General features: G+C 40.5%; 1 protein-coding gene across 5 annotated transcripts in view; it reads right to left on the bottom strand.

The window, feature by feature from the left end:
• Positions 1-26,993, bottom strand: part of PTPRN2 (protein tyrosine phosphatase receptor type N2) — a 1,331,885-nt gene that overhangs the window by 129,127 nt on the left and 1,175,765 nt on the right. For all 5 annotated transcript variants that reach the window (XM_068235852.1, XM_068235856.1, XM_068235855.1 and 2 more), the window contains one exon: positions 2,015-2,162. In XM_068235852.1, coding sequence (XP_068091953.1) covers positions 2,015-2,162 — 148 coding nt within the window. The remainder of the gene's footprint in view (positions 1-2,014; positions 2,163-26,993) is intronic.

Genomic DNA, 26,993 nt, shown 5'->3' with positions numbered 1-26,993 from the left:
GATAACAAGTGAAGTTTCTTAACTCTTCTTGTACTGAAAACAAAATGAGACTTTTCTTTGCTACTAATATCCTATTTCTTAGATGTACATGTACTACATATACAAATCATTAGATCATACGTTTATTTTAACTTTAAATTCCCATTAAACCATCGGCAAGCAAGAAAATACCAAGGATAATTTTGACAGTACAATTTCACCTAATTTTTGGTACTTTTTCAATTGTAGAATGCAGAAAAGTTATTTTAAACAGAAGACAAAAAAATTCTCCTAGGATGAAAAGTAAGAGAAAAGGTGAATGGAGTAAGGCCTCATTCACACTAGTGCACTTCTGTCCGCTTTTCAGCAACGTGTATCAATCTGTAACATTGACGTGCTGATAAAAAGGAGAGAAGGCTCGTTTTCATATAGTGTGCTCATGGAAACGCGATTGCAGGGACACCAGACAGTGCATAGACTGCACAGTCTGATGTTTCCATACATGTGCTGCAAATCACTTCGGAATCCAGCGCATGGTTGCCTGCATTTTGTGGCGATTGCGCCCGCTATCCCATTCAGTATAATAAATGGGCTCGCAAGCTCCCCCCCCCCCCCCCCCAGGAGTGGGGCGCAACACATAGCCACACAGCTCTGCGTTGCAGTGGAAACAAGACCTAATGAATGAGGCCTAAGGGCCAAGGGCCCATATGCAATTTACTTTTTCTCCTTCGTTTTCTACTAGGAGATATTTTCAAAAGTGTCAATAAATACCACCAGCAAGCAAGAAAATACTCAAAATAATTACAATAATACTTTTTCACTACTTTTTGGTACTTTTTCAGTTGCAAAGTGCTGAAAAGTTATTTTAAATAGAAGATGAATGATGATCTCCTAGTAGAAAACTTAGGATACAAATGAATTTAAAAAGGGCCTAGGTGTTTTTTTCTATTCAGCTCAGAACACACAACACCCAGGCATTCCTGGGGGATGCACCTGCGGCAAGGATGCTGCCACCTTGGATAAATTCCAGAATGTAAATCGGGGTGAGGGAAGATATTACAATGGAAAAACACTGACTAAATCATGTTTAACCTCCTTGCCGGTCTAAAAAATCCGGCAAGGAGGCAGCGCCGCACTTTTTTTTTTTTTTAAATCATGTAGCGAGCCCAGGGCTCGCTACATGATAGCCGCTAAGCGGCGGCATCCCCCCACCCACTCCGATCGCCTTCGGCGATCAGAGTATGCAGGGAATCCCGTTGAGAACGGGATTGATGACGTCACCGACGTCATAGACGTCGTGACGTCAGAGGGAACTCCGATCCGCCCCTTAGCGCTGCCTGGCACTGATTGGCCAGGCTGCGCAGGGGTCTGGGGCGGGGGGGGGGGGGGGCGGCTAGGCGCGGCGGGTAGCGGCGAATCGGCGGCGAGCGGCGGCGATCGCGACCTACACGCAGCTAGCAAAGTGCTAGCTGCGTGTAGGGAAAAAAAATTATGCAAATCGGCCCAGCGGGGCCTGAGATATCCTCCTGCGCAGGTTACCCCGAGCTAAGCTCGGGATAACCGGCAAGGAGGTTAAAGAAATATTGTAAACAATTAAAGAACCACTGCAGGAAAAAAGGAAGCAGTTAACCTCTGACAGAGCCAACAAGTTTTGGACTAGTCCATCCCCTCACGGGGGATTCTCTGGGTTTTCTTTGTTTTCAAAAGCATTTCGTGAATGGTAGTTTAACTGTCAAAATAGTAAGATACCAGCCAGCCTCTCTACTCACTTCCCCACTACATTGCCAGTTAGACTTAGCAACTGCCGTTCAGGAAATGCTTTTAAAATAAAAGAAAACTCTGAGAATCCCCCATGAGTAAATGGACTGGTCCAAAACCTGTCTGTTCTGTCAGATTTTAACTGCTTACTTTATTCACCGGAGTGGTCCTTTAAGCAATTTTATTCATAACATTATTTTCACTACAGTTCCTCTTTGAGTTCAGCGAATGCAATACAGGTTTGCTTTAATCACGCGCCACATTCAGGGAGACTTACATGCGACCACAGCCAGCGATCTGTTCTTCCCCACGTTCTCTTCTTTCAGCGCAATATTTGTGGAGGTCAGGTCAGCCTGATATGCACAGAGAGCCTCCCATTCTTTCTCTAGGCGATTCTTATTCTTCAAGTGATCTTCCATGTACGACTAGAACAAAAGACAGAACAGTTGTCATGCAGTGCACTATGGGAAACTCATATACGCTCTCACAATTTATGTGCCTGTGAACAAGTTCTCAATGGGCAGGATATTATTGGAATGGGGAAAAAGAACTGTGCACAATATATTTTCAATGGTTTATGCAGCATAGTTTTAAGTGTCACCCCACTTTCATTAAAAGACCACTATCACGGAAAATTGTAAAATTAACCACTTCACCACTGAGGGGTTTTACCCCCTGACCACCAGAGCAATTTTCACCTTTCAGTGCTCCTTCCATTCATTTGTCTATAACTTTATCATTACTTATCACAATGAAATGAACTATATCTTGTTTTTTTCTGCCACCAATTAGGCTTTCTTTAGGTGGGACATTATGCCAAGAATTATTTTATTCTAAATGTGTTTTAATGGGAAAATAGGAAAAATGTGGGAAAAAATTTATTATTTTTCAGTTTTCGGCCATTATAGTTTTTAAATAATGCATGCTACTATAATTAAAACCCATGAAATGTATTTGCCCTTTTGTCCCGGTTATAAAACCGTTTAAATTATGTCCCTATCACAATGTTTGGCGCCAATATTTTATTTGGAAATAAAGGTGCATTTTTTTCAGTTTTGCGTCCATCCCTAATTACAAGCCCATAGTTTATAAAGTAACAGTGTTGTACCCTCCTGACATAAATATTTAAAAAGTTCAGTCCCTAAGGTAACTATATATGTATTTTTTTTAATTGTAAATTTTTTCATTTTTTTTTTATTACAAAAAAAAAATGGGGAGTGTGGGAGGTAATGAGTTAATTTTTTGTGTATAACGAATTCATTTGTATGTGAAAAATGTTTAGGGTGTAGTTTTACTATTTGGCCACAAGATGGCACTAGTAACTTTTTATTTAATGCGACGCTTGGAGGAAGTAGTAGGAGGCTGGGTAAGTTTTTTTTTTTCACAATGATCGCGCTGCTTAGCGGAAAAGCAGCGGATCATTGCGGAGCTTAGATCAACGAACGGGAATGGATTTTCCCGTTCATTGATCTCCGGGCAAGCGGCCGGCGGCGTGTTTACCCGCGGGAATGCGCGCTAGAGCGAGCGGGAGCGCGGACTGCGGCGGGAGCACGGAAAGTACGGATTTCTCCATCCCTAGGGTTTAAAGGATGGAAAAAGGGACGGAGAAATTCGTACGGGCGGGGGTAAAGTGGTTAAAATGCACACATATAAAATGTGCATCTCTCCCAGGGTAAAATACACTAAAAATTACTTTTTTCCTATGCTGCTGTCAGTCACTTACAGTAGATAGTACAAATCTTACATATCTGACAGATTTTGGAGTAGTCCACCTTTCTCAGTATTATTCTTTACAAAAGCAATCCCAGGAAAGGATCTATAGAAAGATGTAAGATTTCTGACTCGTTTGAAAACCATTTTGGCAATTGGACTGAGCATTTGCAGTTCAGCAAGTGCTTTTGTAAATAAATAACTGAAAATTCCCCATGTGGAGATGGACTAGTCCAAAACCTGACAGATCTGTCAGAAAAGTACTACCTACTGTAAGTAACAGCGATATAGGAACAAGTACTTTATAGCGCATTTTCCTCTAGAACAAATGTATATATGTATGTATTTAATATTTTACATATTTTTGCGATATACTGTATATCCTTTAACCATTTCAGCCCGTGGGTATTTTTCACCTTATGCATAAGAGCAATTTTCACCTCCCATTCATTCGCCAATAACTGTATCACTAATTATAATAATGAATTGATCTATATCTTATTTATTCCACCACCAATTAGGCTTTCTTTGGGTGGTACATTTTGCTAAGAATTTTTTTTTCTGAAAGCATTTTAACAGGAATATTAAGAAAAAAATTAAAAAAATTCATTATTTCTCAGTTTTCGTCCATTATAGCTGTAAAATAATACATGCTACCATAATTAAAACCTATGTATTTTATTTGCCCATTTGTCCCGGTTATTACACCAGTTAAATTATGTCCCTATCACAATGTATGGCACCAATATTTTATTTGGAAATAAAGGTACATTTTTTCAGTTTTGCGTCCATCACTATTTACAAGCTTATAATTTAAAAAATGTTTGTAATATACCCTCTTCACATGTATATATAAAAAGTTCAGACCCTTAGGTAACTATGTTTTTTTTGTTTTTTCATTGTAATTTTTCTTTTTCATTAAAAATTTTATTTGGGTAATTTTTGGTGTGGGATATAAACAGTTAATTTTAAATGAAATAATGTCTGTTTATTTCATGAAAAATGTATGTAGATGTAGTTTTACTATTTGGCCACAAGATGGTCATAATCAAAAATATTTTTTTTTTAAATTCTGGAAGCGAACGCTCTCGCTTCCAGGAAGGGTATAGAGGATAGGAAACTTTTTTTTTTAATAGAAAGACGGCGGTTTCTGATAAGAAGCCATTGGTCTTTCTACCGGGGACTCAGATCAATGAATGTAGCAGCGCTACTGCAGCCGCCTGGACGTGACAATCACATACAGGCGCCATAAAGGGTTAGAGAGTGAAATAAACATAGAACACCTTTCCATTTCAAGTTGTGACCAGGCTATGGATTTCCAAAACAAATTGTACTTCTTTGCAAATATGGCCTCTGTACTTTCTCTGGTATACAGACTGCCCAGTGCTTCCCATATTCCTGCACAGAGCAGAAGCTCTTATTATTGATGTTTTACACCTGCACTGCTTAACTATTGGCAGTAGGCTTGGCACTCCCATCTACTAGACTCTGATATATTATGAAAAGACTGTATTCCTCATGCACTAAAGAGAACTCAAAACTGAATCAAGGTTTGTCGTTCATTTTCTTGTTAAAGGGAGTTTTTCACTTGAATCTACTTGTATCCAATGATGACGAGCAAAAAGGCTGATATTCTTTTTCGTATTTTTCGTGAAAATAATGTTAAATTCGACTTTTGAGCGAAAATGCCATCTAAAATCATTTTGCAATAAGTTTGTGATTTTTTAAAATGTTTGCACTAAAAATAAATCGGTTTTATGCTTTTTGTTAATTTTCACGGTAAAAATACAATTTTTTTTGCATTTTCAGCAAATTTTCACTCGCTTTAAGCACTTTGCGAAAATACAAATGCATTTTCGCAAATATTTTCTTGAAATTGAAAATAGCATTTTCGATGTGAAAATGACTGGCAAAAATTCTCAAACAACACTGCTTGTATCTACTTGTATGATGGCGTGATCAAGCATAAAGCATACTTATTATCATTATTCCAACCACCTTTAGGCTAAGTTCACACGGCAAAATCCAACCGCCAAGCACTTAGCGATTGCGATTTCGCAATGTGATTTTCAGAGCGATTTTTAAAGCAATGTGAGTTTTTGCTCACTCCTTTAAGCTGAAACGCTCTGAAAAATGGTACATGCAGCAAGACTTTTGGAAAATTGGAACGCTGCTTTGAAAACACTTTTATAGGGTGACACTGCATTAGTGCTTTGTTGATTGCTGGCAATCATCAAGCACAGGACAATCGCCCCTAGGGCTGGTTCCCACTACCAGTGTTTTTTTAGTGCCAGTGATTTGAAAAACTCTTGCTAATGTAATACTTATGACTGTTACGGCAATGTGATTTGTTTTTAAGTACAGCATTACATTGGTCACTGGCACTTAAAAAGAGCTGTCAGTGTGAACCAACCCTAGGGGAATTTCCTAGCTGGTCAACAGTAATGGAGAAAAAAAAAATCCTAACCTGCAAATAACACTGAATCAAGAAGAGAAAGAAATTGAGCCTATAAAAGCCAGAAGTTAGTGATCAGCTACCTACAGGCCTTAATTGACTTTGATTAGTGACAAGACAAATAACATTTATATCACACTTTTACCCCATCAGACTCAAACCTCCAGAGCTGCAGCCACTAGGATGTATTCTATAGGCAGAAGCAGTGTTGGGGAGTCTTGCCCAAGGTCTCCTACTGAATAGGTGCTGGCTTACTGAACAGGAAGAGCCAAGATCGGAACCCCTGGTCTCCTGTACAGCCAGTACACTATCCAGCCACTAGTGGTGAGAACAAGTAGTCACAAGAATTTCGAACATGTATGTAAGTCAGAATGCACAGCACACGAGCACAGGCAGCACACATGGACACAAGTGGATGCAGAAACCTGACATTTTATTACATAGGATTTACAGTGTAGAGGGAGCAGAGTAAACTTTGGATTGGGCTACTGATAATAGTCTATAAAGATCTATGGAATAACACGCTGAAATGCAGTCTCTCTGATTTAAGTGTGCCTGCATACTTTTAATTAAAAATTAATTAGCAATTCAAATATAGATAATTGTTGTACATGAAAAATGTTAAATGTATTGCAAAGTAAATACAAGACACATTTTTTTTTTACGAATTGCCTTGACATAAATGTAAGAATCGAGTATTTACAGCAATTAGTAAAAATAAGTGAAACGTATAGAAAATAATGCTGTTCAACTTTATTAAAATATAAAAGAGATTCAAATCTGGAAAGGGATAAGTGCAATTATGGAGCTGTGGGCAAGGCCAGATTTAGACTTGTGTCCACCCCTGGGTCAGAACTGGAGTTTGTGCTATTGCTCTTCCAACTGCGAATCCATTGACAGTCACTTATCAGAAAATGCATGGCTACAGCAGACCACTTTTGGGATGTAAAAAACCCATGCAAACATATTGAGAACTTACAAGTACAATGCACAGGCCTGTTTGTAAGCATAGGCAAAGCAGGCCTATGTCTAGGATGACATCTTCAGAAGAATACACTACAAATCTTTTCCATAGCATCCTGTGCTTTATGGAATTCTTAAACGGATTTTGCAAATCTGGCCAACAGTGGGACCTTACTGCCATTGTCATCAAGTATAGCTTCAGTTTATACTGAACCACAGTTGCTGTAAAGCTATAAGGAGGAAATACATTGGTTCCACAAGGGTTAAATACGGACATGCATTTGAAAGTGTTTTTTAAATATATGAGAGAGCTAATGATTATGATCATAATTGTTTGGGGATCACAAAATATAGGATACGTAACAGTCCATGATGAAAATAATAATACATACAAGAAGAAAATTAAAAAAAATATTGGACATATAGTAAGCCCAGATTTACTGGAAATGTAGTAAATGTGGGAGATTTATAAATTAGCAAAACTATATGTTTAATAAACACTAGAAATGACCAATACAATACTGATTTCATTCGTGTTTTTCAGTCACATGACTATGTTTCTCCTGCTATCCTATGCTGGGAACTTGGGTAACAGAAGTGCATGGTTTATTTTTGTGTGGCGTTTGCAAAGTGGATCATCATACAGTACGTACATATTACCACACATGGCACACATATTGCTATAGCAAGGCCATTATTACTAATGAACCAGAGACTGCATAAGCACTGTTTAGCAATCTATCACAAATAATCTGAAAGTGGTATGAAACTCAGCATTTCTTCTTTATACTAAAAGATTCTCTACAACATAAAAGCTACTACCTGAAAAAAAATGGTAGTAGAACAGCATTCAAACAGTTAAACACAGCACTTTCTTCTTCAGTGGGAATCTTAAACCCAATGCACAAGTTGAGGAAGTGATTACATTATCTTGTTTGTTTTCTTATCACCCACTATTTGTAAATATTGCTAGCAGTGTTTCAGCTAAATACAAGCAGAAAGTGTACGCAGAAGTGTACACATTCTCACTGGATACATTATAATATATAAAAAGAGCAGCTATGCAATACATTACAATGGCAGCTTTCAGAGCAGATGCACTGCTTTTTGGGAACTTGATATTTGTGCACAAAAGAAAAAAATATGATAACTGTATGGATAATAAAAAGTAGAAAAACACATTGCTCTTAAATGTTATGTAAGAGTTTAATCAACACATCAACACTTAAGGAACAGATCAGGTCATCTCAACACCTGATCCATGCCACTCCTCATTTTGGTGCTACCATAGACCGTAATACGACTGTAGCGGTGCAGGGTGTTTTCTCAGGAAATCCCTGTAATTTGGGTACTGGCAATAGCTGGACCTTTAATTATGTGTCTCCCCTGAGTTGCAACAACTCACAAGGGAATAGTTTTTAACAGAACCCCCAAGTTTCAATGGTAGCAGTGCGCCCAACTGAACAACGAAGTTATACCTCAAGGAATGTTATAGCTGTCAGTACTAGGCGCAGTGTAATACTAGTAGCAAACAAGCTAAAAAACTACATATACCTTGCTGAAACTTGCAACTAAGCACACACAGTTCTAACCTATGTAAATCTATCACAGTTCTGCACCACATGCAATAAAACCGCAAAACAAATCGCAGGTGTAATTAGCTAAAAAAGACCTAACTGCAATCTGTCTGTCCCGCAAACATTCCCTTATCTCCCGGTCTGTCTCTCTAGCTGCTATCACACAGAGAATTCAAGATAGATTGATAAACTCCTCCCTCCACCCCCATTTATACAGGCTTGTGGTGGGATCTGTTCTCATTGGCTGCTGGGGCTTGCTGTGCCTCCAGGATGCAAATTATTCGCTCAGCAGATGCCTATTCTGTGCATCCTGCTCAAAATTATACCGTCCCCTATGTTTTTCCCATGATTCTTTGCAAGTATCAACCACAAGGCTTAATTAACAGCAAGATCGAACTTTCGATTCTCGCTTGCTCCTCGCTTGTTACTATGGAACTAGCTATACTCATACACAATTTAACAACAACTGCCACTCAATGATCTATCTGCAAAAATGTTTATTTATAGAAAAAGCGTGACCCCATCACATCATAAAAACATGAACCCCTAAAAACAAGGGGGTTCATGTTCTTGTTTTTAGGGGGTTCACGTTTTTATGATGGGATGGGGTCACGCTTTTTCTATAAATAAACATTTTTGCAAATAGATCGTTGAGTGGCAGTTGTTGTTAAATTGTGTGCAGTTTTAGAGTGTGTCAACCTGCCTTCCCTCAGGAATATATTTTTGAGGTGATCTATGAAATTTAAAGGGCCAGTTCACCAGTTTAATTAAGGAGCATAGTGATTCAAACCTTTGTTCACTGCGGAAACTGTCTCAGCTTGGAAGCTCTAGATATCTTGGAAAATTCACATATCACCATACCGAGAATCGAGATATCACTTATTTCAGTTTAATTCTTGGTAAATAGATGGCCATACTTGACTTAACATATTTTGCATTGTGTTTTTTTCTTGCATTGTATTTTAAAGGTAGGTACCTAATATAACAATGGAAAATATTCAGAAATATATGGCTTTTGTATAGATGAGTATTTGGTATATATTTACATATATACACTTTTGAAGAAATGAACTAATTCCAGTTGTGGAGCAGTACTGCTTGTTGGTGTGCTGTTTTGGTTATTTTTTGGCTGTTTTTTTTTCTGTTTTGGTTATTGTAGGTTTATCAGTGCTAGCACCTGGAATAAAATACATGTATTACCAACATTTATATTCATAATGTAGTTGTCTTATTTTAAATCAAATCTATGGTATCTAATGAGGTAAATACTGAATATCGCTCATGAATATTTTGTTTTTACCAACAGGAGACAGTAGGTGGCACTTCTACAAAAAGAGTGATATTCTTGGTTCGCACTCCAGCTTACAGTTTGCTATGAGATCATTATTACAGCACGGTGAAGAAGATTAATTAATGATTCACTTTTCAAATAAGTAGGAACTGGTAGATCCAAGCATGGCTTGTCTACAGACAATGTCATACTGACAGTTGCCTCTAACACTCAAGCTATTGGTGGGCTGTTGTGTGTCTCATAAGGTTGTGCAAGGTAGGGTGACCAAACACCGTAAAAAGAAAGAACACAGAAATAACGGGAGCCCAAATGGTGCAGTATGTCACAGAAAGAGTGATGGAAAACAAAAAGGATTAGGGTACTCACAAAGGAAGGTTAGACAAAAGGCAAACAACCGTTGAAAGCAGGTGAAGATCCATAAACCCGACTCCACTCGGGTGTCTGGCTGGAGGTCTTACCGATGGCAAAGGGCTTACCGATCTTACTAGGTAACAACGTACCCCCCCCCCCCCACCTTCCCCAAAGGAGGGTGAAAAGCACAAAGGGGGTAAGAGGTGCACAGAAGTAGATAAAACTGAGTTAAAAACAGCTAAAAATAGAGGTGGCTTACCTCAATAATATCGACAAGTTCATATAAATATGAATCTTAATAGGCACAAGCAACATGTTTCCTGGGTCTGCACCCACTTCCTTGGGTCAAATAAAGTGCCAGAGTTGTATCAGAGCCAGGAATGGAGCACTACGTTTTTGGCTGTTTTTAAAATGAACCTATAGTCAAAGGAAAAAAACGAGATTTACTCACCTGGGGCTTCCCTCAGCCCCCTGCAGCCGATCGGTGCCCTCGCAGCCCCACTCTGACGCTCCAGGACCCGCCAGCGAACATTTCCGGTTTGGCCGTCACCGGCCGACAGGCATGGGAACGCGAGTGATTCTTCGCGTTCCCAGCCTGTATATCGCCCCCTATGCTGCTATTGCGGCCTCTGAAGAAGCAGGGGAACCTGCAAAATGGCTGTTAGGCCAACCTCTTTATGCTCCTAATGTATTGCATGTACTTGCTGGATTAAAAGGAATACTGGATTATTGCATACTGGAGCCAGGTTTTTTCTACTGGAAGATCTATCTAGTGGTATGATTTTTAGGGTCTAAAAGCATGTGAAAAAATTGCACCGCTTTCAGACACTTACAGTGGGTTGCAAAAGTATTCGGCCCCCCTTGAAGTTTTCCACATTTTGTCACATTACTGCCACAAACATGCATCAATTTTATTAGAATTCCATGTGAAAGACCAATACAAAGTGGTGTACACGTGAGAAGTGGATCGAAAATCATACATGATTCCAAACATTTTTTTAGAAAAAAATAACTGCAAAGTGGGGTGTGCGTAATTATTCGGCCCCCTGAGTCAATACTTTGTAGAACCACCTTTTGCTGCAATTACAGCTGCCAGTCTTTTAGAGTATGTCTCTACCAGCTTTGCACATCTAGAGACTGAAATCCTTGCCCATTCTTCTTTGCAAAACAGCTCCAGCTCAGTCAGATTAGATGGACAGCGTTTGTGAACAGCAGTTTTCAGATCTTGCCACAGATTCTCTATTGGATTTAGATCTGGACTTTGACTGGGCCATTCTAACACATAGATATGTTTTGTTTTAAACCATTCCATTGTTGTCCTGGCTTTATGTTTAGGGTCATTGTCCTGCTGGAAGGTGAACCTCCGCCCCAGTCTCAAGTCTTTTGCAGTCTCCAAGAGGTTTTCTTCCAAGTTTGCCCTGTATTTGGCTCCATCCATCTTCCCATCAACTCTGACCAGCTTCCCTGTCCCTGCTGAAGAGATGCACCTCCCGAGCATGATGCTGCCACCACCATATTTGACAGTGGGGATGATGTGTTCAGAGTGATGTGCAGTGTTAGTTTTCTGCCACACATAGCGTTTTGCATTTTGGCCAAAAAGTTCCATTTTGGTCTCATCTGACCAGAGCACCTTCTTCCACATGGTTACTGTGTCCCCCACATGGCTTGTGGCAAACTGCAAACGGTACTTCTTATGCTTTCTGTTAACAATGCATCTCTTCTTGCCACTCTTCCATAAAGGCCAACTTTGTACAGTGCATGACTAATAGTTGTCCTATGGACAGAGTCTCCCACCTGAGCTGTAGATCTCTGCAGCTCGTCCAGAGTCACCATGGGCCTCTTGACTGCATTTCTGATCAGCGCTCTCCTTGTTCGGCCTGTGAGTTTAGGTGGATGGCCTTGTCTTGGTAGGTTTACAGTTGTGCCATACTCCTTCCATTTCTGAATGATCGCTTGAACAGTGGGATGTTCAAGGCTTTGGAAATCTTTTTGTAGCCTAAGCTTGCTTTAAATTTCTCAATAACTTGATCCCTGACCTGTCTTGGGTGTTCTTTGGACTTCACGGTGTTGTTGCTCCCAATATTCTCTTAGACAACCTCTGAGGCCCTCACAGAGCAGCTGTATTTGTACTGACATTAGATTATACACAGGTGCACTCTATTTAGTCATTAGCACTAATCAGGCAATGTCTATAGGCAACTGACAGCACTAAGATCAAAGGGGGCCGAATAATTATGCACACACCACTTTGCAGTTATTTATTTGTAAAAAATGTTTGGAATCATGTATGATTTGTGTTCCACTTCTCATGTGTACACCACTTTGTGTTGGTCTTTCATGTAGAATTCCAATAAAATTGATTCACGTTTGTGGCAGTAATATGACAAAATGTGGAAAACTTCAAGGGGGCAGAATACTTTTGCAACCCACTGTAAATCGGGAAATAATCATACCTCCAGGGAGGTTAATATTGTATTGTCTCATGTGATTCATACAATCTTTCAGTGTCCCAGGCCTTGTTTTATCTATCTTCTGCACTCAGAAGCTGTTCTCTGTCAGGAGAGAGTTTTATGGCTATAATTCCTTATCAGTGAGGATTGCTCAATAGTTCAGCTAGGGTCCGACTAGACCAGGCATGGGCAAACTTGGCCCTCCAGCTGTTGAGGAACTATAAGTCCCACAATGCATTGCAGGAGTCTGACAGCCACAGTCATTACTCATAAAGGCAAATGCATTGTGGGATTTGTAGTTCCTTAACAGCTGGAGGGCCAAGTTTGCCCATGCCTGGACTAGACAGAATGGCCACTTGCATACCTGATGTTCTTTCAGGCAGTAAAAGAAGAAAAACAACTCAGTGTAGTTATTTGTGTGCTTGTTACTGTACATACACATGTGTATCTCATTATGTACCTCAGATACCCTTGAAATACTGGTAAACCCTACTTGTGAGACTATCAGAGTAGAATTTGGGGTATTTTTAACACCAAGGCAAATCCTCACAATCACTGTGAGCCAATTTCAATATAATTGGCTCCTGACTGGCTCACAGAGCTCTGCCACCATAGCGAAGGCAGAGTGGGTGCGCTGAAACGATGGTTGTGCAGCGTGAGCAGTGGTAGCAAACATTTAGTACAGGGTGTCATCAAGTATGCGCCGATTTTTGGTACCAGTTGTCTCTGGTCCTTAAGGGGCCAGACACCAGAAACCAGACACCAGACGCCTGCAGGCCAATGGACACACACTAGATTAGCTTAGCTGAGGCGGCTGATAAGTACTGATGCCCAAGCCCATTGTTCTCCTATTCACCCCTCCTGTGGAAGCTGCTCTGCTGCATGCTGTGCATCATCCCTCCACTCCCATCCATAGCAACAGAACTGTAGGCTAGTGATGCCCCAGTGCAGCCTCAGCCACAAACTGTCACCCGTGGGACCCATTTCTGATCTCTGCTGGGTGATAGTAATTAAAAGTGTAAGCGAAGCTTAACAGTGGAAGGTAATGTAATTGCATGTCGTTACAAAATGATTATATAGAGATTATATACTGTATATTTTATAGAGAATGTATTTGTACGAAGCAGGAGTAACCCCTTAATTTTTTTCCATTTAATTTTGTCTTTGCTTTATGTGGCTAAAGTATCTGAGTCTTAATTTAACTATAAATCCTTATAGTGAGCACTCCGGATTGCTTTGAGTACTAATTATATTGTCTTTCGGTTCAGGGAATTCTCAATAATTTTTACCAATATTAAAATTTCCGAAAAGCCGGTATAACGCGTCTTTAATTCATAACGCAGCTCAGCGTTCATTATAGTCTTTTTTCCAAGGTCACAAAAAACAAAAATCTCTAACGCCACAGATATGGAAGTGATATTACAATACTGAATATAATTCACCGAACACTCCAGCAATGTCCGGGAGGCCCAGTATATTGTCATCAAGGGTGAGCGCCAGTTGGCATCTCTCGTGCCTCTCCACCGAACCTGCTGTTTGGTAATTTGTGTCCACAGCGTGAGGCAACCCTGGTGGCGGTTGAGTACTGTGCCCTTTCATTAACAAATACGGGAAAAAAACATGAACCTGATTAGAATATTTGATTGGTAAATAAATTCATAGTACCCTCAAATGCCACTTACAGCACTGATTTTAATTATGTTTCAATTAAGTTCTCAAACATGGAGAATACTGATGTCGGTTACAGGAAATGGCAGCGTCTGGTCCAACCGGGTCATAGGGAACTTAGTAAACGTTTTCTGGAGAGGAGCACATACGCAGTTTGACAACATTGCCCTGTGCAAGCCAACGAGGGCCAGAATAATGAGATATCCTGACTATCACCCTTTTACTAGAGACAAATCAGGCGTCAGAGATGGAAGAGTTAACGCACAGATTTCAGTAGTTCTTGTGGGTGGCGGCAAACAAACCAGATTGTAATTAACTCCCTGTTTCAACACAGATGGCTCAGTCAAAAGGCTGAACCAGATTAACGGATTTTTGCTAACACAGGAATATCCCCGAAATCTGGCTTGGTAACTGTGACTGATGACAAGAACTGGCAACTGATTAACACATAAAAAAAAAAAAACAGCTTCCCCGTCTTCCTCTACCAACAGAATATTTTGAGTTATTATGATAAGCACGGTCATGTTAAATAACACCTGAAGTGAAAGAAATATGAAGGCTGCCACCTTTATGAACTTTTGAAGCCCCAGTCCAAGCACAATTTTTTAACATGACATGCATAAATCACAAACGATAAAGATTCGCACACTTGTAGGCAGCGGTTACTGGTGCTAAATGCCGATAAGCCATACAATCAAAGGAAGAATACACACACAGACTTCAATCTGGAACGATTCAGATTTATCGTACCATCATACACGTTAAGCCATCTGACCGTACACCAATGATCATTTCAGGGCCAATCCGGCCCCCCTTGTCAAGGTAAGGGCAGAAAATGTATGTTTTCTGCCCTAGCTTTGACAACGGCAACCAGATTGGCCCCGTCAGTGTATCGTTAGATATCTTTACATGCAAGAAAGAACCATCAATTTGAATTATTCCAGATTGAAGTCTGTGTGCGGATGCCTTCTTTAATTGTTTGCATAAATCGCAAATGCATTGCCTGCAGCATTTGATTTTGAATGAGATTTGCAAAGCACAATTGCCCCCATCCAAAAAAAACCCTGAAAATTTGCGCCACAAAATTACACTCGCTAAGAGATTGCAATTTTCGATATAAGCCTAAAGATGACACCACCTGTGATAAATTTCAGAATGTAAATCAGGGAGAGAAAAGATTTTACACGGGGCAACCACTGCCTAAGTATTTAAAAAATTAATATTAATTAAAATGAATATTAATTTTGTAAAAAAAATTAAGCAATTTTAATCATTGCATTATTTTCACTACAGCTCCTCTGTAAGACAAAGCAGCCAGTACACATATTTGTTTTAGGAGGGCCGTGTGACTAAAGGTGGCCGCACACGGTTCAATTATATATATATATTTTTCGATTCGAGAATTACAATTATTTCTCTGGTTGATTGAAACTTTGCAGAGATTTGACCAACTGAAGGCATAAATATTCTGCTAGTCCTCAATGGAAGAGGTATTTTTATCTGTGTTTAAGCAGGGGCGGTTTTAGGTAAAATGGGTTCCTGGGCAAAAATGAATGTGGGGCTCCTTAACTTTGTATATTGTACTGACAGTACATTTGCGACCTTTACAGTCCCTGACTTGTGGGGGCTCTAAATTTGCCCTGTAAATTGTTCATGTTGTTTGATCACTCATTAGTCTGCAGGTCATCATATTTACTAACAGCAGACATGAAAAAAAAACAAACAGCACCATTTGAAAAGAAAAACAGACAGCAAAAACAGCTGTTATTTCCCACAATGCAAGAAGGTTCACAGACAGGAAAGTGTCGGGGTCATGACATCACGCTGTGGGAGGGGTTTCACCACAATATCAGCCCCACAGACATTCCGGATGATTTATTTGAGAAAAGGTAAAGATTTCTCGTGGGAAAGGGGATATCGATTACTGACTGGGATGAAGTTCAATTCTGAGTTAAAGTTCCTCTTAAAGGGAACCTGAAGTGAGAAGGATATGGAAGCTGACATATTTTATTCCTTTTAAACAATGCAAATTGCCTGGCTGTCCTGCTGATCCTCTGGCTCTATTACATTTATCTATAGCCGTTGAACAAGCATACAGTTCAGTTTTTTTGACGAACATCTGATTAGATCAGCTTCTTAAAGGGAAAAAAATATGGCAACCTCCATGTCACTCTCACCTCAGGTTACCTTTAAAGTACTTTCTGAGAAGCTCCTTCATTTCCTGCCTCACAGACTTTCTGGTCTATAGACTGTAGTTATTTCAGTAAAAGTGTCTGCGCCCCACCCTGTTAATTAAGCCAAGAAGCTCCACTCAAAACTAATAATCACAACCTTACCTATTGTTCTGCTCTCAGAGCCCTGCATTAATGTAAGTGCAAGTACATATCTTTGTGTCATGGATCAAAAGATTTTTGGGGGAGGGCAGAGGCCTACTATCCCTAGCTAGTCCCTGTGTATGATAGTGATTTGGGCTTTTGATGTCACCTCTGCTATTCTCCATATGAAGCCCCCTACCTAGCATATCCCTAAATGTAATAACAGATGAAGACAGATGGCCTCCTAAGCACTGCCATACAGACTGCCATGACACACAATTATGTGCTTTCACTGACATTTCTGCATGTCTCCAGAAGGCAGAAGAGATGAAATAATGTTCCTAAGTTCACTCATACTTAAAGAGACTCTGAAGCCTCTTAAAACCATCCTGTTTAATACCTTAATCCTACCTAAACCGCCGTATCCCCGTGGCTGTAAGCTATCTAAAAACCCCCTAACTCCCCAGGGGACGATCCGGGGAGCGCTTCCGTGTGAGGTAGGGCTATGAGCTGTAGCCCTGCTTCACGCGCGTCTGTCAGCGGCGGACCTCCGCCTCTCCTCCGCCCCTCTCAGTCTTCCTAAAACCCCCCCAACTCGCCCTCCCTCTCCCCTGCAAAACCCACGACTTTCTTGGTCGTGGATTTTGCTTCCCGCATTAGCTTCCGTGTGAGGCAGGGGTATGAGCTGCTGCTCTGCCTCACACGCCTCTGTCAGCGGAGGATCTCCGCCTCTCCCCCGCCCCTCTCAGCGAAGGAAGACTGAGAGGGGCGGAGGAGAGGCGGAGGTCCGCCGCTGACAGACGCGCGTGAAGCAGGGCTACAGCTCATAGCCCTGCCTCACACGGAAGCGCTCCCTGGATCGTCCCCCGGGGAGTTAGGGTTTTTTTAGATAGCTTACAGCCACGGGAATGCGGCGGTTTAGGTAGGATTAAGGTATTAAACAGGATGGTTTAATAAAAAAAAGGATTTTTAAGAGGCTTCAGAGTCTATTTAAAGTCTCTTATCTTTGCTGCTTCAGGTCATGAGATTTTTTTGCTGCATACATTATGATATGTAGAGAATTGCTCTAACAGCATTCAACCCACTATAGGTTGTGTTCCCCTTATGGACCAGAGCAATTTTCACATTTCAGCACTCCTCTCATTCACTCACCAATAACGTTATCACTACTTGTCACACCTAAACGGTCTATACATTGTTTTTGGTTTGCCACTAATTGGGCTTTCTTTGGGTGGTACTTTTTGCTAAGATTCATTTCATTGTATATGCATTTTCATTGGGAATAAGAGGGCATAAAAATAAAAAAATGCACTTTTTCTCAGTTTTAAGCCATCATAGCTTTAAAATAAAACGTGCGATTGTAGATAAAACCCACACATTTTATTTGCCCGTTTGTCCCGAATTAAATTATGTTCCTACTACAATGTATGGCGACAATAATTTATTTGGGAAAAAGGTGTTTTTCGCTGGATTGTGTTCATTTACACTATGTAACCAATTACAAGCCCTTATTTTTTTTTTACAAGTGTGTTATTTTGGGAACTATGGGGGAGGAGGGTATAAAGGGTTAAAAACTATGTGACTTATTTTTGTATATATTTTAATGTATTTGTGTAATTTTACGTTTTGTCCACACTTTATCCTGTGTACTGTGAAAATATGTGTTTTTAGTTTCATATTGTTAACCCATTCGCGTTCCGTCATTTTCACTTGAGCAATGTTCACCTCCCATTGATTAGCCTATAACTTTATCACTACTTATCACAATGAACTGGTCTATATCTTGTTTTTTCCGCCACCAGTTAGAGCCACTTTACTGTAAATGCATTTTAACAGGAAGAATAAGAAAAAAACGGGAAAAATTCATTATTTCTCAGTTTTCAGCAATTATAGTTTTAAAATAATACATGCCTCCATAATTAAAACTCACGTATTATATTTGCCCATATGTCCCGGTTATTACACCGTTACAATTATGTAGCTATCACAATGTATGGCGACAATATTTTATTTGGAAATAAAGGTGCATTTTTTCCGTTTTGCATCTATCACTATTTACAAGTTTAAAATAAAAAAAGTATAGAAATATTTCATCTTTACATTGATATTTAAAAAGTTTAGACCCTTAGGTAAATATTTACATGTTTTTTTATTGTAATGTTTTTGTTTTTTTTATATTTAACATTTTATTTGGGTAATTTTGGGAGGGTGGGATGTACACAATAGTTTTATAATGTAAATGTGTCTTGAGTTTTATTTTTTTTACTTTTAGTTGTAGTTTTACTTTTTGGCCACAAGATGGCGGCCATGAGTTTGTTTACATGACGTCACTCTAAGCGTAACATACGCTTAGAGAGACGCATGGGGGAGGCAACAGCCAGAAAAAGCTAAGCTTCCGAGAGAAGCTGTCGCTTTTTCAGCGGGGGAGAGGAATCAGTGATCGGGCACCATAGCCCGATTCACTGATTGCCTGGCTAATGAACCGCGGGCCGGGAGCACGCGAGCACGTGCGTGATCGGCCGCGGGAGCGCGCATGGTTCCTGGACGTAGTTTCTACGTCCAGGAACTAAAATAGGTTAATGACCACAAGCATCTCGTTGATGCCAGTGATCATTCATTACAGGCATTTTGATCATACTTTTGGGAATACATGTTCCCATTTACTGACCAGTGTTCTAATGGGTGATAAGGGGGGGCGTGTGCACATACAGCAGGCGAATGCGAAGCATGGTTATCTATGCCCCTAGAGTTAAGATGAAGTCTCAAGGGGCGTAGATATACTGTATCAAATTCAGGAAGTGGTTAAAGAGGAACTCCAGTGACCTATAGTAAAAAATACAAATGTATTCAGGATACCCACTTTTACATTAATTATCCTGGTTTCAGCATCATAAGCCCTTCCTTTATCTATATTTTGGTATGTAAGTATGCTCACCCAGTGATGCTTAGCCTAGGCTATTTATTATTCAGAAATCATCTCCCAGTGTATTCTGGGAGGCCAGGTGCCATTTAATCTGGCTTCCAAACACACAGTAAACCAACATTCTGCAGTGATGTGCCTGCCACCAGTAAAGATGTACTTTAAAGCAGGATTGTCACTATAAAAATCAAATTTGAACAGCAACTGGTCCAAGTGATAAAGATGCTAATTCTGCATTTAAAACGTTTTCTGCTGTTATGGTTTGGAGTTTTCACGTACCTTAGGAGCATTGCCCCTTTAATTGCCAATGCCAAACAGTTGCATGCTGGGGGATCCTTTTATCTATAATATATTCCTCCTCTTCCCTTTATTTCCCCCTCCTTCTAATGATATAAGACAGTGCACTTATTAATATAGACATCAGTGGGAGTGTCTGAAGACTCTGGGAGGAGGGCAGGTAACAAATACACAATTAGCAAGAGGAAAAAGAAGAGTGAGAGAGGAAATGATGTCAGGATTAGCTTCATTCAAAGATAACCAAGATGGAAACTGCCTAGAATAGGATTCTCTGCTTTTCCTTTATAAAATTCACAGGAATTATAGCGTGGACAGTGCAATACATCTGTTATGTAAGTAGAACTAGTATTTATCTACTTACATATGTGTTTTTTTATTTCCAAGTTGACATGAGTGTCACTTGTTCTTTAAAGGACTGCAGCCAAATACTCCAGCAGGGCTGCCAGGTAACTGGTATTGTTTAAAAGGAAATAAATATGGTAGCCTCCATATACTTCTCATTTCAGGTTCCCTTTAACTACAGAATGACTTTTGCCTCATCTATGTAACAGATACCAATGTAATTTTTCCTCAGATTAATAACCCACTGATGTCTTGGCTAATATAGCCACCTTTCCCGTAATGCTGCCATAATGGCATTTTGTAATGTGTAAAAGGATTATTGCAATCCAATCAGCAGGTGCCGGGGATCAGCATGTGACAGGCAAACACTTTAATCCTTTTTTCTTGCAGCTCCCAGCTGCCAGAGGTAGTGGGTGAAATCTATACGAGATGGCAGGCTGCATCCCTGGAGTGGACTGACGCAGGCACTCTGATTTTTCAACAGCTTGAAAATCTTGTGCTATTTTAATCCAGCTTGCCGACCAGGAAAGAGTAGCTGTGCATTTCCAATAGGCAGCACAGGGTATTGACATATAATGGAAACAATGAACAAAAAACGTGAAAAGGCACATTTCATTTCACTGGAAATACTAAGACTGTAAAGCAGAAAAGCCACATGATAATAAAGGTATTGTTTAGGTCTTGTGCAACGCCATACACTTAAGGTAGCCATACATCTAGCAATGATGGGCAGATTCGACCAAGAGACAAATCTCTCTCTGATCAAATCTGATTAGAGATGGATCTATCAGCTGCCCATATACCACAGGCCATTTCCTAATCGATTTAAACTGAGTTCACCACCTCCACTGCCTTGCTGCTGCCCCCTAGTGAATAACTGTACCCTGTGTGCATTTATATATTATCTCTCCTGTGTTGCCCACTGCGCAGTGCCCATCCGTCTCTTCCATTAGCGGTATACAACGCTGCCGATGTATAGGACGTTTAGTAATGTCACACACGCGCCATGTGCTATGTGAAAGCCGCTAATGGAAGAGCGGTTCTGAAGATGGATGGTAACACAGGACAGGTCATTTTTAGATGCACACACAGGGGGTACATTTATACACGGTGGGTTTTGTCGCTCATCCCGATATCGCTAGCCGTTACCGCCACATACCCGATCAACCACGACGGCCCAACATCTTACAGCATGTCTGATTGATACATGCGACAAATTTCAGCCCGAAATTGGTTGCATCACGGATCGGACATGCTCTTAGTGGCACCGATTTTCATTGATGATAATTAAAGAATCGTATGGTCGATTGCCCACCAAGTCCAAAGATGTATGGCCAGTGCCACCTTTATTGTCCCTAAGAACACAACCAAATCGACAAATTGGCGTAGCTAAGGAGCTATGGGTCCCAGTGCAAGTTTTACATTGGGGCCCCCCAAGCACTCTATACATAACAATTGATACGGCGCACCAAAACCTGCCAATGGCAACTACAGTGTCAGAGGTGCAAGAAGGGAATGGGAAGCACTTTGTTAATTATTAACACTATTTAAAGTCTCTATAGAAGTGATTATTATGAGCACAGGACCAATAGAGCTAATACTGAAGTTGAGGTAGCCCCCCCCCCCCGGGCCCACTCTGACCAAAGGGCCCCGATGAGGTCGCAAACTCTACACCCCCTATTGCTACGCTCCTGAATAGACACACAGACTGCAAGGTTAGATAAAATTAGCCAAAGCATCTCTTTTATTAACAAATTCCAAATAAATAATACTGTAAATAATAATTAGTTTAATTTACACAAGACAAGACAAATAACATTTATATCGCGCTTTACTCCTGGCAGACTCAAAGCGCCAGAGCAGCAGCCACTAGGGCGCGCTCTATAGGCAGTAGCAGTGTTAGGGAGACTTGCCAAAGGTCTCCTACTGAATAGGTGCTGGCTTACTGAACAGGCAGAACCGAGATTCGAACCCTGGTCTCCTGTGTCAGAAGCAGAGCCCTTAACCATTACACCATCCAGCCACCACCTAACAAAAGGGGCCCTGGAGGACTACCGATAGCACTTCACATACAGCCTACTACCCGTCCTTAGGCAGTGACACCGTCTCGGTGCAGCTGCATGCTACCACCACGTATGTGTAGAGAAGCTGCCACGTGAGTTGGGCGTTGGGAGGTGCCAACAGTAAAAATATTGGTAATTTAAATTACCGATATTTTACTAGACACGTACCCAGCCCGCATTCTCACTTGAACACTCCTTTCCTCCTAGTGCCTTACACATAAGATTAAATCTGACCATTTTTTCGAGTTTCTGAAAAACAAAGTTAGTAGGTATATGTTACAAATATTAGTCCTATTTAATGCCTACCCCAATAACATTTTGTGGAGTTCTCCTTTAGTTCAGGCCATTACTAAAAAGCAGCTTCCCCTTTGTTCTGGTGTAGAGATGTCAGAATGTAAATGTTATGAAGGAAATGCTACGCGGGAGCCTTTTATTGCTACTTCCTGATAAATTCTGAATTCTCTGCATGGCACTGAATACTGTGTAGGATCCCCTAGTGGGCCTATTATACAGCATTTCAGTGTCCTTTGTTGTCTACTGAATTCTGTGAAGAGTACAGGGAGGGGCTCATGTGCTGGTGACAAAGATAGCTTGGCTAAAAAGCTGAACTTGACTTTCTATAAACATCATGGAGGAATGGGGAGATGTTCACATCTGGGTCCCGGATAACAAAGACGGAATCACTTTTTTCCCTTGATCTTTAATGCTTCGCTGTCTTCTGTCATATCTTCCTTGGTCCAATTTTTTTTTCTTACTAAAGCATCAATTTATAAAACAGATCTCTAAATCCATATTCTTCCTCACAGCAAATAAATAAACTTAAAGTGGGATGAAACTCAAAATTACATTTTAGCTCTAAAACATTAAACAGAGCAAACTTGAATATAAAACAGTATAGAACTGGTCTAACGTCATTTGAAGGCATATTTACACTTCACTGCAGCTAATTGATAAAATAATGGTTTCAGAACAAATGATCAGATTGACTTATAATTAAGTAATTAATCAGCAAATAAAGGAGAGAACATTCTCTACTTTTTCCCTGGAGGACCTTTCGATCCATCTATCTGACGGTAAATTGCATGGTGTGTACTGGGCATAACAGTATCCAATCAATCTTTGTTTCAGCTGGATTCTAGCTGATTTTCTGCAATTCTATTGGCTATTGACCCAATGCTACTCTGCCTATTTAAACCGAGCTTCTCCAACATACTCAATCACACTTTTGATTCATAAACTGTTGAAATTTATTGACAGTTAATAAATAAAGTATGTAGGGAGTATGATCAATGTGATTGACTGAATTGACTGAATCAATAAAAAAATGAGTGCACATATGGCCAGCCTAATAACGTGGCAAAAGTGTAATCCTATTTTTGAAAAATTCCTGGAATTCCACTTCAACACTTTGATTCAGAATCCCCCCTCTAGATGTTACAAACAGGAGAGAAATTATATAAATATCATTAGCTACAGAACTCTGCTGATTTGTCACTCCATGTGAAGATAAACAACATAATCACACATTTCTCCTCACACATATCCCCCAACTTCAACTGTCGCTGTAATTGCCAGGGAAATGATTATGCTGTCCTCGTTTCAGCTGGCAGTTATGCAGTGACAGACAGCAAGAGAAAAAAAACACATTACAGGTGGGTTTCTCCTCTGCAGAAGACATTTTACTAGTATTAATGTGTCTTCAGCTTCATCTAAATCTATCTCGGCTCATGAGGTTTGTAAACTAACGCCACTGATACATGCAGGTGCATGCAAGCACCTTTGGTATAGTGTACATTTTTTTCTGTGAGTAGAGGGGGCTTTTTAATACCGAACACGCACTGAAAAACTTCTGAGATATTAGAGGACTACTTTTAAGGAATACCAGTTGCCTGCCTGGCTATCCTGCTGATCCTCTGCCTCTTATACTTTTAGCCATAGACCCTGAACAAGCATGCAGCAGATCAGGTGTTTCTGACATTATTGTCAGTCGAACATCTGATCTGCATGCTTGTTCAGGGTTTGTGGCTGAAAGTATTAGAGGCAGAGGATCAGCAGGACAGCCAGGCAATAAATATGGCAGCCGCCATATCCCTCTCACTGCACGTGTCCATTAAAAAAGAAAAGTACAAAACCATGAGCCAGGAATAGTGTGTTATAAGATTTACATGCCATAATAAACCTAACGTTAGAATGACAGGTACTCACAAAGCTGAATTGCTACAAGGTGAATGAGGAACTAAGTTCCTAACCCACTTAGGTAATACCTGCTTTCCCAATCAATAAAATGTACTTATGTGAAAACATAAAATCAAAATCTCCCAATAGTTGGTAAGATATGGGGTAACTAACTAAAGGAAGCTCCCAATATGATTGGGAGAACAATGTTAGTCTAAGTGCTGAATATAATTATTAGTTCAAAATGTTATGTTAGCTTTTTTGAGGTAAGAGCAATGCTAACTCTCCATTTCATTCAAATGTTATTGTTTTATAATTTTTCAGTCTCTCCTTTATGCTGGGAATACACGATGCGTTTTTGCGTTCGTTTTTGCTGTCGTTTTCGCTTTCGATCGATTCTACTCTCGATTCACTGCTCGATTCCCCTCTCTATTCCTTATCTTTTCTTATCAATTACATTCACTTGAATGAGGATAATCGAAACGAAAGTAGAATCGACCAGATCCAACAGGTTGGAATTTATCTATCGAACCCATCTATCTAAAGTAAAAACTTAACGTGTATTCCCAGCATTAGCTACTAAAAACAATTGAACCTCTTTTAGGGTATAATTAAATCAGAAAGCCTAATCACAGCATATCAGCTCCCTGACAGCCCTCCCTAGTATGAAGACAAACAAGAAACAACTCAACAACTCCCTATAGGTCCCCTTATCCTACTTAAGTATTTATATGTACACATACAACCAACAATACATACATAAGGTGCTGGTGGAATGATAAAATAAGGTGCTGTTGGAACCCCTGAAGTTTTATGATTAAGTTGAAGTGGAACCACCACTGCAAGCACCTCATGGGACCAACCAGTGCATGTGCATTATGTAGTACATCATCACGTGGACATCACAACTGATCAAGAGCTTGGCGGGTTAAAAAGAAAAATTAAAGCAAACGTGCTGAGAGCTAAGTATTTTCTTTATTCAAATGTCAACGAAGAGCCATGAATCATTCACATGAACCCTGCAACCTATGTAATATACAGGCTAATATCCCTGCCATAGTCATAAACACAGTCAGGTTAACCAAACAATGCAGTAGGATTTGGATAGCGGGACTAAATGAAAGCAACCAGAATAAACTTGAGTGGTAAACACTTAACCACCTAAAAATAAAAATTACTTAGATTCCCCTTCCAGGCCAAAAATATTCTTGTTGATTAGCTTATACAGTATGTGATGATTACACTGGCTCTCCTGTGCATGTTAGACCATCACAGTAGAAGGGACATTGGATTATCGGACTCTTTTGGGACAGTTGTAAATGGTACTATGTGTTCTGCAAAGCACTGCATAATACACAATTAAGTCGATGACGTATAACTGGGAGCTGCAGAGACATTTAGTTACAGAAGAACTTGCAGTTATTGTGCCATTCCTAGTAACTAAACTCAGTGGCCTTTCTGCTAATGGCCAGGGACATCTATGAATGGGTCCTCCAAAGGAACAATAACACTCCACATACAAAACTCCCAATGGGGGAGATTTATCAACGCATTACCGACAGTTTTTTCTTCTAAAACTGTTCTAACCAGCAGAAGAACAGTTCTGCATGATAGTAAGAAACTTCCCAAAGCCTATGTAATAGTGGCAGTTTAAGGTGGATTTCTAGAGCTACACTACAGTTAAGAAAAGTGCAAATCCATTCCTTAACTGCTGCAGATAAGAAGTGCTCATTAGCAGTTCTTCAGATAGTGCAGGCTAGATGTGATTTGTGGAGGGCTCCTCCCCCCTCACTCAGAGCTTTCTGACAGCAGGTGTGTTGGTTACCTCAGCAACAGCAATTCCCCTCACGCACTGCACTGCCTGAGAGACCTTCCTAACTCCTATTCCTTAGAGTTTAAGAAGGAATCTGCACTAGCTAGTGATTTCTGAGACAGTTCTGGATGCCTGAGACAGTTCTGCACGGATTTCTAAAAACCTACAAATATTTTGTCTCAGACACTCTTGATAAATCTGGCCTATTATTGACACTTAGATGATGCTTATTTCATCTGAGGGGCAGGCTGAAATGTTTTGGCACTGGCATGATCCACAGATTTGTCACATTGTTCTTCTGAAGCCGGTCATAATGTTTGCCCAGAAGCACCTTAGACGCCCAGAGAGCAATACAAAAGGCCAGAAAGGACCTACTGTATGTCTCCAGGGTGATAAACAAGGCAGAAGTGACAGTGAGTCAATACTGTATCATTAAAAGTAGAGGCCTCATGCTCCCTGCCAACTTTTAGGCTCAGTTGCCATCCTGACCCACGGATTCATAACATTGGGTCAATGGAATTACTACAGTGGGCCTTTCAGCATAGCAATTGGCACATTTTAACCACTTGATGACCCACCCTTTACCCCCCCCTTAAGGACCAGCGCTGTTTTTAGTGATCTGTGCTGGGTGGGCTCTACAGCCCCCAGCACAGATCAGGGTGCAGGCAGAGAGATCAGATTGCCCCCCTTTTTCCCCCCTATGGGGATGATGTGCAGGGGGGGTCTGATCTCTTCTGCCTGCGTGTGGCTGGCGGGGGGGGCACCTCAAAGCCCCCCTCCGCGGCGAAATTCCCCCCTCCCTCTCCTACCTGCTCCCCCCCCCCCCGGAGATCGGGGCTGCACAGGACGCTATCCGTCCTGTGCAG

The sequence above is a fragment of the Hyperolius riggenbachi genome, chromosome 5, assembly GCF_040937935.1.
Source record: "Hyperolius riggenbachi isolate aHypRig1 chromosome 5, aHypRig1.pri, whole genome shotgun sequence".
In the NCBI taxonomy this organism is placed as follows: domain Eukaryota; kingdom Metazoa; phylum Chordata; class Amphibia; order Anura; family Hyperoliidae; genus Hyperolius; species Hyperolius riggenbachi.
Note: the sequence above shows the minus strand (reverse complement) of the source record. Positions and strands in the feature narration are given on the sequence as shown.